Source organism: Helicoverpa zea, chromosome 11 (genome assembly GCF_022581195.2).
Source record: "Helicoverpa zea isolate HzStark_Cry1AcR chromosome 11, ilHelZeax1.1, whole genome shotgun sequence".
Classification (NCBI taxonomy): domain Eukaryota; kingdom Metazoa; phylum Arthropoda; class Insecta; order Lepidoptera; family Noctuidae; genus Helicoverpa; species Helicoverpa zea.
Window position 1 is genome coordinate 1,952,477 of NC_061462.1, and position 11,834 is coordinate 1,964,310.

The following is an 11,834-nucleotide window of genomic DNA, read 5'->3' on the forward strand; positions in this document are numbered from 1 at the left end:
TGTGTGTGTGTATGTGGCATCGTAGCTCCCAAACGGATGATCCGATCGTAATGCGGTTTTTTTTGTTTGAAAGGAATGTCATTCGGGAGTGTTCTTAGCTATGTTTGGTGGAAATCGGTTCAGGTCTTCAAGGTCATCAGCTCGTTTGATAGGTGTGATAGGAATACACGCTCAGTTTACTTGCAAGCATATGTGGGATCTGAAATTTGAAACACTAATGTCTTCTGGAACCGCTGAACTGGTCTGCTGTTAGGGCACGAAGATAGGAGACGTAACCCTGAGCTGCCTTTTAGTAAACACATCGAGTTTGGGCTCGTTGAATTTGTCTTGACTAGTTCTCTTCATGATTGTAATTGACGAGAACCTGATGCTGGAAATGGGATGTGACGGATGAAACCCTGAAATGCCGGAATGAAACGGATAAACCGATTTATATTTTTGCTGAAAATATAGAATGACCAAAAGTTAATCTTTATTGATTCTTAATCTGTGCAATTCTCCCAGAGCCAGTTTATCATGAGGATTGTTAAACAGCTTCCTTTGGCCGTGATCGCATATAGCGACCCCATCTTAAAATAAAAGAAATTAAATGAAGGAAGGAAAAATTAAGAAGCTCCTTCAAAAAGATTGAAATAAAATTAAATTATAAATTTAAAAAAACCCCCGACCTAAAAAAAGTACGCAATTAAACCCTATAAAAAGCAAAAAATAACTTTAAACACTACGTAAGTACCAACTAAAGCATGTCAGACTAAACAAAATTTTTTCGTGTCGGGGGACCGCTTTTTACCTTTAAAAATCCTACTTATATTATAACTGTGAAAGTTTGTGAGAATGTATGTTTGTTATTCAATCAAGCAAAAACGGCTGGACCGATTTGATTGAAATTTGGTATGTAGATAGGTGATACCCTGGATTAACACATAGGCTACTTTTTATCAACACGCCACGCGGGCGAAGCCGCTGGCGGAAGCTAGTACTTACATAAATCAAATGATACCTACCTAATTACAACACTCGTATAAAAAACACGTATCTAAACACAATTATATACAAAGTTATAAGTAGTATATATAATGTAGTAGTATATAATTACTTCTAACGTTAGGCTAATAAATTAGAGCGGTCCCCCGACACGACAAAATTTTGTTTAGTCTGACATGCTTTAGTTGGTACTTACGTAGTGTTTAAAGTTATTTTTTGCTTTTTATAGGGTTTAATTGCGTACTTTTTTTGGGTCGGGGGTTTTTTTAATTTTAGACTTGAATTAAGTGTTGATGTGTTTCTACGTAGCTTCAATTGTTATTGTTATAGATGCCAAAATACTTATTGTGCATAGGTACAAATTCATAAACAAACGACAAATGATCATTAAAATAATCTAATGGACTTCGCGTAAGAAACAGTAGGTACCTAATAATTATCTCATCTCTTTTGTTTTTATTTACAACGTAATCTGTTTAACAATGTACCACCGTCAAACTTCGAAGTGCCCTTTGACCTCCGTGTCACGCCGTGATCCGCTGATCCTGTCGAATTGGAGCACTGATAGGTTATAGGCTGCGTGACCATGGGTGTAACCTCGGCTTTCAGGAAATACGTTGTTGAATATTTTGTTTGTGTTGCTAAAATATTCCACTTGATATACCTCAGTGAAGCTTGGCTTTACCTACCTGCGCTGATTTTTTAATTTAAATTACTCGAATGTTTTCTGCTATTCCGGAAAATATTGACCCAAATTGCAACACTGATTCTTGCGATTGAAAACTTCGAGCTCCGAGCTTACACGCAACTGAAAAACTCGCTTCAACATCACCTGTGCGTAATAATTCCCTACCTTACTTGCAAATTCCTATCGTCAAGCATAATTTGAATAAACAAACGAAAGTACAAACTGATGGTAGGTATGTACCTACATAAGGAAGCGTGTACCTACATTCGATAAGGATATATCGACATGTCAATGTAACGAAACTTATGAACTTTGAAAATAATGTTCAGCATACGAGGTTCACGTGATCACAGTCACATCACGCGACGGACATAGTATAGTATTTTATTATCGTAATGCAAACTGTGGCTGTGTACACATTGTTGTTTGTGTTCCTTGGTGATTAATATGCACTGTCTGGAATTATCTCCGACTCATGTTAAGCTGCTATAACGTCGCATAAATCTTGGTAAATAATACGAAGTGTGGGTTTGTCAGTCGATCTGTGATGTTGAATAGGTTCAAAACAAATTCACCCCGCATTGGTTAGAGTAGTCTGCCAAAGAATATTAATACTAGCCGAACAGTTATAAGAATATAGAACAGTTGGGTTGAAAAGTCAATAGCTAGCTTTTGATATTTTCTTTGATAGTCAGTACCTAGTAGCTTTATAAAAACAAATTAGCTAAAAGTTCCAGAGGTATGTTCTTTCAGAAGACCTTAGCCACGATACATAGATGCTGAAACCTGCTTTGCTATGACCCTTACATTACTTAACAGAACCTACCAAGTAGATATCTAAATATAGGACCTCAATATGCATTGCGTGTAGATAACTATAGTATAGAACCTCAATACGCAGTTCGTTGCAGTTTTGGGTTTTTCCACAAATGAATGACTGGCGCATTTCTTTAGCGTTATTTTTAAACATTTTATACATCATATTATTCAAGCAAGTGCTAAAAATGGCACGTGTTGCGAGTGACTAAGTGAATGACCTACTTTAAAATGTAAATACCTTTGTGAGTTTGTTTACGTTTTTGTAAAAAAAACATCACACAAAACAGTTTTCTTAAATGGGACATTTGTGCAAAAGTCTCTTTCAAAAGCTTCGAGTATACTTTGGAAGTTTTTAATGTTTTAGGTAGACGTTATTAATTTATACTTATATTTAGGTATCTGTGTAAGCTCCCTACATACGCTCCCTAATCCACTGAAAATTAAGTCAGTAGGTAGGTACATATTATGTACATATGGTTCCTGACAACGCGAGAAAAACAAGTTAAATAATTTATAATGTACGTTTGAATTGAATATCTCCTTATCTTTCCTTCGATATAATAATTATAATGTCTATCAACATATGATACCTAGCTACTAATTTCTTTCAAAGTACAGCAGATAAAGAAAGTGATAAATGAGCGAAGAAATTATTATCAGCGACTTAACGTTCTTTAGAGATTATTTACCTTAACAAACAACATACAGTGTACTGTAATTTTTCTACTTCTCTGATAAGCAATGTGTAAGCCGTCTGTATCACGTAGACTTTGCGTAAAGGAAAGTTTTAAACAATCAATGTGACTTAATTAATGTTCCTACATCTAGCTTATTTGTTTCATACGATGTAGGTATTCGGGCGACGTGTATGCATGCATGTTTGACAGTGGCTACATTCGGATTTCGGATGCATAACAGTGGCAAAAAAATATAAATGAAAAACATGAAATACAAACAACGGATAGATGCAAATTGCGAAGCTGTAATTGTTATAACAAGTTTTAATAATAAAAATCGTAACAGTAAACGTAATCTTGACTACTTACATAATCAACTAAACCTTAGTCTTTCTCCATTCGGCCTTTAGGGTCAATTCCCACTGAAAGAGCAGCAGCCGGCAGCGGCCGTAAGAGCACGGACAATGTAAGAGTGCGGCGCGGTGCGGCGCACAGTGGATCCAAATTGAAAAATAGTGGACATAGGCAACAAAGTTCCAGTATCGATTCCATATTTTTTTATGTGATTCTTCATGATATTCCAGACAACTTTTACTCTTGTGAAATTTCTTCTAAAGTTGATCGTTTGTCTGAAAAAAAATAAATTAGATTTTTTTGTATGGAGCAAATCACGTTTATTTTTTTTTCTTCAATTGTACGAATATGTTAGGTCTGTGGCGTGAGTATATGATACCTAGGGTCATTCTCTATCCAAGAAAAAATATATCAGCGCCGGCCATCTGCAGCCGCGCGAGTAATCATTCGGTAAAAAAATAATATTTTCTATGACATTTTTTGCCTTTTAAGATCAATTCAAAGTATATTTTTTGTCTCACTTGGCTGTTTTCACCCTATTTTTGGTTAAATATATAGTTTTAATGGCACATAGGTACTCATAACTAGTAATTCTAGCAGAGGTTTTGTTATTATTGCATGTTATCGGTGGCACCTGCATTGTGATTGATGACTCATTTTTGTTGTGCGCTCGTCTAAGCGCACAACTAATTAGTCATCGAAAAATGCTCGTCTCTGATTGGCTGTAATTTTTTTTACTACCTGCTACCTGTAAAATAAATATTATTTGTCAAATATAGGTGAAATAGTTTGATTTTTTATGGGCAAGTTGATAATCATTATTTACACAATCAAGCGTATGTAAGGTATAGTTAAAGTTATCGTACGTATGATCGAAAGAACATTGTGAAATTATTAAAGCCCTGAAAGGGGCTGTTTGTCATACCAGCCCTGATGGGCTTTTGTGGGAACAGTCCAGAGCCGGATCACTTTATTTCTTATTCCAGAAGTGGGTCCAGCAAATTTTCGGACTCTGCTATGAGGCATTCTTCTTCCTCCATAATCTCGCTATCACAGGGAGGCTCGGTAGTCTGTAACAACTGAATTGCTTCAGGCAACAACTCACCATGAACCTGTTTCGTTATTTTAGGCCTTATGTAGGATATGTGGGGATCAGAGCTTATTAGAAGTCCATGGGAGGATGTCTTCGTTTGTTGCTGTTCTGTCCGTTTTTCGAGTTTGTCTCTCTCTGACGTTTCTGAAGTCTTAAGTAAGTACTTCCATCTCGAGAGCGCAAGTGAGGTATAAAGAGCTAAGCACTTATCTTCAGAGACGGTACTTAGGTTCTGCTTTTTGAATAGTCGCTCGTGTACTTGGGATAGCGTTTCCGGATTACTGGAAAGGTATTCGACTACTTTTGCCAGATTCGTTTTGCCGTTGTCTTTCAATTTTGTTAAGTACCAGTCCTACAACTCTTCCTCTGAATTTTCTTCTACTATGGAAGTAGAACGTCTTTTTTTTGCTTATTACATAAGTCTTCGAACGGTTTTCTGTAGAGTGTAGATGTTACCGCTTCCGTAGTACATACTGCAAGATTAGGAACATGGGAATTCACATCCACTGGCTCAGATAAGTCTGCGTCCGAAAAGCCCAACTCACTTCTCAGGTCAACACTGTCAAAAACAGGCCAGTTGATATTTTTTTCCAACCAATTGCGATTATTTATACGATTCATAAAAGTTTTTTGACTTCTACTTGACTCTGTCCACTTTTTATTTAGACTTACACAAAAAAGCCGACAGAACTCCTTGATTAGGTTTTTGTCTTCTTCAGAAACTGTGGATTCAAAACAGAAATTATACTTTCATATAGAAACATATAATTTTTCAGATCACCACCACTTCTTAATTTCACAAAAAGATCTAGGTTGGTACAAAATCCAGCCATAGTTCTAACGTAAATATTAAAATAAAAGTATTTCACCGTGTTCACAAATAAGCGACAAGAGCGAAACTAGAGGGACATAATAAATGTCTTTGTATTTATAGTCAGTGTTAATTACTCAAGTAGTGAACATATTAACATGACTAGCAGGTAGTAAAAAAAATTACAGCCAATCAGAGACGAGCATTTTTCGATGACTAATTAGTTGTGCGCTTAGACGAGCGCACAACAAAAATGAGTCATCAATCACAATGCAGGTGCCACCGATAACATGCAATAATAACAAAACCTCTGCTAGAATTACTAGTTATGAGTACCTATGTGCCATTAAAACTATATATTTAACCAAAAATAGGGTGAAAACAGCCAAGTGAGACAAAAAATATACTTTGAATTGATCTTAAAAGGCAAAAAATGTCATAGAAAATATTATTTTTTTACCGAATGATTACTCGCGCGGCTGCAGATGGCCGGCGCTGATATATTTTTTCTTGGATAGAGAATGACCCTAGGTATCATATACTCACGCCACAGACCTAACATATTCGTACAATTGAAGAAAAAAAAATAAACGTGATTCGCTCCATACAAAAAAATCTAATTTATTTTTTTTCAGACAAACGATCGACTTTAGAAGAAATTTCACAAGAGTAAAAGTTGTCTGGAATATCATGTAGAATCACATAAAAAAATATCGAATCGATATTGGAACTTTGTTGCCTATGTCCACTAATTTTCAATTTGGATCCACTGTGCGGCGCGGCGCGGCCCGCCGCGCTCGTGCTCAATCACTTGCATTTACGGCCGCTGCCGGCCGCTGCTCTTTCAGTGGGGATTGACCCTTATTCTGTTAACCCACTATCTAAAGATACCTACACTTTCTCCGAGGGTCCATTGTCCAAGGTTCGTAATAAAATTGAGTAAATATTTTGCATGTTTCACCTTCGAACGTCTGCAACATGCTATTTTTGGTTTAATGCGTCTTGGTATGATGAGTCATTTTTGTTATGAACAGGCCCATTTCAAATTGAATACATAAGTGGGTGCCTACTCGTAGGTACCTATGCAGAATCGTTTGTCTCTATATTTTTAGGTCTCTACGGGTGTACCTAGGGTTTGATAAGGATACTAGTTAGTGCACATAGAGAAAATAGGTAGGTAAAGTGGCTGATTCGCTCCCATTATGCTTTTTGTCTGTAGGTAAGTAGTGGGTTTGATTCCCGGCGTGTCTTACTGATATTACGCGGATGGGTTAGATTTGATTAGACAGCTAAGTACGATTAGTGGAAATCAAGAACGTGAATCTGCGTTTAGACAATTATAACTTAAGATTATAATAATTATGTTTGTTAAAATAATCAAATGTCAAAAGTTCACAATAATAACACTAGTTCCGCATTGACAAACAACTGTTCTATTGACTGTAACATAACTCATTAGTTTGGATTTTCAATGAAAACAAAGTATGTGTAAATCGATTTCTACAAGGAACAACTAAAATTGTATCCAATGCGATAGTTTCTAGGATGAAGTGCCTACCTTTGGCATATGTGTAAGTAAGTAGACAGTAAAATGCCCACTACCTATGATCTTGCCAGAGTTTCCATTCAATCGACTACCTGCCTACGCTTTATAGATAACTTCCTTCTTTTTATCCAAATGGTACAGCAGGTTTATAAGAAAGTAAAACCGGAAACCATGTCTTGGCTTACTTCCGACTATTAGGTTGTTGTAACGTCTGCAAAACAAGTTTTAAAATAATATTTTATCTCCAGTTTTTTGTGTTTTGAAGATTTGTGTTATTGAATGACTTATACACTAGGTATGTCGAATTCAGATCTCATTGATGTTCTGATCTCAGGAATGGACCCTGACGAAAGGTCAATGAATTGAAGAAGATGAAATATTAGGCAACCTATCACCTGCCTAGGAATCTGCCTACCCACGCCTTAGGTATGGTGTTTGTCCATTTAACCCGATAAGTAGCAAGTATATTATTATAAATTGTAGTGCACTTGAAGTGATAGCGCTTATCTCGTCCGGGTCACCGGGGGCGGCCGGCCATAGATCACACTTTTCCCCCCACATCTTGTGGAAAAATAACTTTTATCGACGTGTTTGCTTAGTGATACGAAAAAAGTTTGTTATTATTTAGCGAATTTAACGATCATTGCGGCTTTCAGTTACGATAGCCTATCTGTTTCATTATAATAAGTAACAAGATTAATAAATTACCTATAACAATGAGATGAATTGCAAAAACATGTTTGATCAATAAAATAAACAAAAGTATTAAAATATCGACCTCTTTTATTCCTTAAAACCTAACAATATGTAGGTATAACATTATATTTATAGGTACACATGTAGGTACTTAAAATATCTACTTAGTAGTTACAATATATCGTATCATCCCTCATTCACGCACTTGGTACACAAGTGAGACGAGTAAACAACACACAGAGAGCGCGACTTAACTATGGCACACGCCGAGAGAGCTCCCACTCACGCACTCTTCAGGTACTTGAGTGTCTTTAATAAATTATTCCTACGACGTCACTACATTACACCTCAGAGAGGAACATTGGGCGGCGTCTTGCACGGCTCGGGCGGCGGCGGCCTCCGGTCGTCCGGCGTGCGCGACTGGTAGTACGCGCAGTACGGCAGCGGGTCCCAGAATGTGAACAGAGCCTCGCGGGTATCCAGCACCGTGTCCAACAGCTTGCCCACTGTTGCTGCGTGCCCACAACTTGCAGATCCTTGGCATAAATACGGCAGAGATACTCCAACTCTGGCTCCAATAGCAACCAATTTATTACTATGGCCGTTTGTAGTTTGTTCTTCGCGAACAAGTCTGAATGACACGTGTCCAGTCATGGGCCTCGCCGGTGCCAGGAATGATACAAAGCGTTGCACCCACGCATCGGCTTCTTCATCTCTTTGAGGCACCAATCCTTTTCTTGCAGAGTCCACCCGACACGAAACATTGTTGACGGCACGTGATTCTTTCAAAGTTGTACAAGTCACAATTCTCTCTCCCTTTGGCTCTCGGACGATTACCCACGGTTTCTCTGCGCTGATTTCGCGTGGGAATCTGAATTGGGCTTTGTCTTCAGGCATCACAAATCGTAATCGGTCTCTAGCTCCTCGGGCACCAGCACTGGCAATGAAATGTTTTCCCTCCTTCGAAGCTCCGCTATCGTACCACGCACGAACATCGTCGTCGTTGGCCACTACCCAAAACTGGGGCGTCGCTAGGCCCGCAGCGCGACACACCCTCATCAGCTCTAAAGGGTCATCCAATGTAACAACATCGCGAGCGCACGGCACGAAGCATTGGCAACCAAGAACTTCTAAATGTGACTTCGCAAGAGCATCGTAATAAGCCGGTGTTGTAGAGCTTACCGGCACATAAAATACGACCGATTCTCTTTCCACTATCTCTCTGAGAGCTCGCGCATAGGCTAGCGGATCTGCTGGGTTCGGTCGCGGCACTGTGTAAAACTTATGAACTGCAGCAGAGTATTTTAACAATGCAAATTGCCCCTCTATCTCGAATGCTACAACTCTTGCACCTGCTGAATGGAAGTTTCTTGCCAGATGTAATGCTTGCACAGAGCTTCCTCCACTAATAAGCACTGTGCGTGGTTTCTTCTGGTTTTTTGAGCTAATGGCACGTCCAATCATCTTGAGAACTCCAATAGGGCACTGTACACACTTCCAGAATAAGAACAACGAGGCAGCGATCCATAACGTAGGTAACACGACGAGAATTTGTTTCCAGGCCGGATGGGCGATAAGGCTGAGAATGGCGAAGAAAGGCCTTAGCATAAGTCTGGGTCCCCATGTGATGATCCTGATGATACGCGGCAGTGGCGGCGGGCGCTCAGGGGAGATGGCGCGCTCCTCCGGGATGAGAGAGAAGGTGGAGGAGAAGGAGCGGCGCAGCGCCGTGAAGGGCGGCGGCTGGTGCGAGCATCGCTTGACGCGCGGGGAGAACACGAGCTCGGTGTTGGAGCGCGCGAGGCGGCTGTACTCGGGCGCGCAGGCCGGCATGGCGGTGGCGGCTGCGGACTGACTGGCGCGCGCGCGCCGCCGCGCCGCATATAAACAGCTTCGTTATCACCGCGCCGCCGGCGCCCCGCGCTACACCATCCATCATCTTTGTACCCAATTAACGCTTACCTAGTTAAAAAGTAAACAAACTGGGAAATACATAATTAGATGCAAATAAATAACTCAGGGATTAGATTAATTAACTCAGACAGTCTTTCAACAATTTCAAGTGTGAAAGGATAATTTCAAATAATAAATACTATAACAGATATAATAATTTTAATGATCTTCTCAACAATTCACTACCAGAATAAATAACAATGTTGAATAACTACTAATATGTTGAAGTCCTAAACAAAGAGTAATAAGTAAATGAAAAAGGACTAGCAATATTGAGACATAAAGCAAATACAATAACTAATATCTTATTGAGGAACTACAAAAATATTTTTTAACATTAATGATCTGAATGCAATGTAATTTTAATTAAAGACAAATGCTTAATTAAATGCATGAATCGAAATGTTAATTCATTTTCTACAAAATGCAATTGCTTTACACAAAATGTTACTTTGGCAGTAGTATCTTATACCTATCTAGAGAAAAATACGGTAATACATTACAGTTTTTATTACAATTTATAATGATAGAAACACTTATGATCAACATGAGTGACAATTAATGATGCATTCTAATTAGTTACTCATAATATATGGTTCAAGGAAGACACAACAATGATAACAGTACATATTTAACTAAACATTGCAATTTCTAATCAGAAATCTAAATACACAACAATAAGCATGTACACTAAGTGAAAATCCTACATAAACATAATATTAAAATGTTAAGGAATCAAAGTTCATGTCTATTTGATTACTACTTAAATATATGATATCACGAAAATGATCAAAACATCACAATGTTAAAAATACATTTAATATAATGAATAAAGTTTACTTCATTAAAAAAATTAACAAGCACTTGCATGAAGATACACAGTATAAACTCCGATATAACCTAATGTACATGTTTATATCAAATAGATAAGTACACTACTGAAAAAATGGTAAGTCTGTTTCCTTCAACTCAATTGAGCCATTCTTACAAACTACATGCAACTCGTGGTGTGGTTCCTTCTCGAAGCGGAACCTCTTTGGATACGAATCATCCATAAATCTGCCTAACTTCAATATCTTCTCATCAACAAATATTTTTTCTGCTATTAAATTAGTAGCAGGCAAATTCTTTAGTATATCCGGTATTAGCAGCTCAACTTTGCCCTTCTCGTGTATGAAAATACTGCTCTTGTCTGTAAATTGGGAAGCATGCATGTATACTTCTCCGCTTTTGAGAGAAGCCTGCAAGTTCCCTGAGAAACCTGTTATATGTAAGTTGCCTTTCTGAATAACATCAATCAGTACTGATCTGTGCAGACTGTCTAGTCTCAGGTTGCCCATTAATGTGGTAAAATGAGATCTGTCACTGTAACAAGACTTTACAACTATTGACCCAGCATGTGTCGTAACATTAAAGCCATTAGACATAATATTGTTACAAGTGATTCCAGAATTAAGGCCAGTTTTCAGATCTATGCTGCTGGCTTGTAATCTCCCCTCAGATTTGACTTCCCCTTCAATGCTCTCTACAACTATGTTCTGAGCTTTAAGATCGGAAACATTCACTGCTCCTTTCTGCGTTTTAACTACAAACTCTTCGCCCTCTAGCTTGGCTAGGTGAACAGAAGCATAATCAGTTGTAGTCACTTGCACCTTCAAGTTATAAGGAACCTGGATGACGCAGACGTCGTTCCTGTCGGACGTAGTGTTCTTGTTGAGCAGCTCCAGGCGCTTGGACGTTTGTTTCACTTGGAAGTCACTGGTCTGTTTGCCTTGGCTGTACAGTGTCATGGTCAGTTTGTTGTGAGCCTTTAAGTCGTTCACATCGATTGGCTGGATCTTTACATGAATAGGACTTTCGATGAAGATGCTTGTGTTGTTATCTATTATCTTTTCGACAGTCCTAACCGCATTCAATTTTTTAATGTCGGGCAAGTTGCTAAAATCTGCAACAGTTAACCTCAAAATCTTGAGGCACTTATGTAAGACCCGCTGCCCCACCAAGGTGAACATTTTGAATTCTATTTCACACTTTACAAGATCATAAAAACATTATTAAATCTAAGGTAATTTAATTATTTAATCTCATTCTCGTTTTTGCATTCAATTTGACAGAAATCAATTAACACCTGACTTTGACAATATTCCTCTTTTGAAATTGCGATAGGTTTTGCTTCGTTCAAAAACATATTGAAACAAATCAAAAATTGTACA

General features: G+C 38.2%; 2 protein-coding genes across 2 annotated transcripts; both read right to left on the bottom strand.

Moving 5' to 3' along the window:
- Positions 1 to 7,737: 7,737 nt before the first annotated feature.
- Positions 7,738 to 9,636, bottom strand: LOC124634347. The gene has a single exon (XM_047169893.1). It carries the CDS (start codon positions 9,499 to 9,501, stop codon positions 8,017 to 8,019), a length of 1,485 nt encoding a protein of 494 aa, XP_047025849.1. The 5' UTR covers positions 9,502 to 9,636; the 3' UTR covers positions 7,738 to 8,016.
- Positions 9,637 to 9,765: 129 nt separating this feature from the next.
- Positions 9,766 to 11,783, bottom strand: LOC124634349. Its single transcript, XM_047169896.1, has one exon. The coding sequence runs from the start codon at positions 11,631 to 11,633 to the stop codon at positions 10,557 to 10,559; it is 1,077 nt and encodes a 358-aa protein (XP_047025852.1). The 5' UTR covers positions 11,634 to 11,783; the 3' UTR covers positions 9,766 to 10,556.
- Positions 11,784 to 11,834: the final 51 nt, after the last annotated feature.

Coding starts and splice junctions, on each gene's coding strand:
- LOC124634349 (XM_047169896.1), bottom strand. CDS start 11,633: ATGTTCACCTTGGTGGGGCAGCGGGTCTTACATAAGTGCCTCAAGATT.
- LOC124634347 (XM_047169893.1), bottom strand. CDS start 9,501: ATGCCGGCCTGCGCGCCCGAGTACAGCCGCCTCGCGCGCTCCAACACC.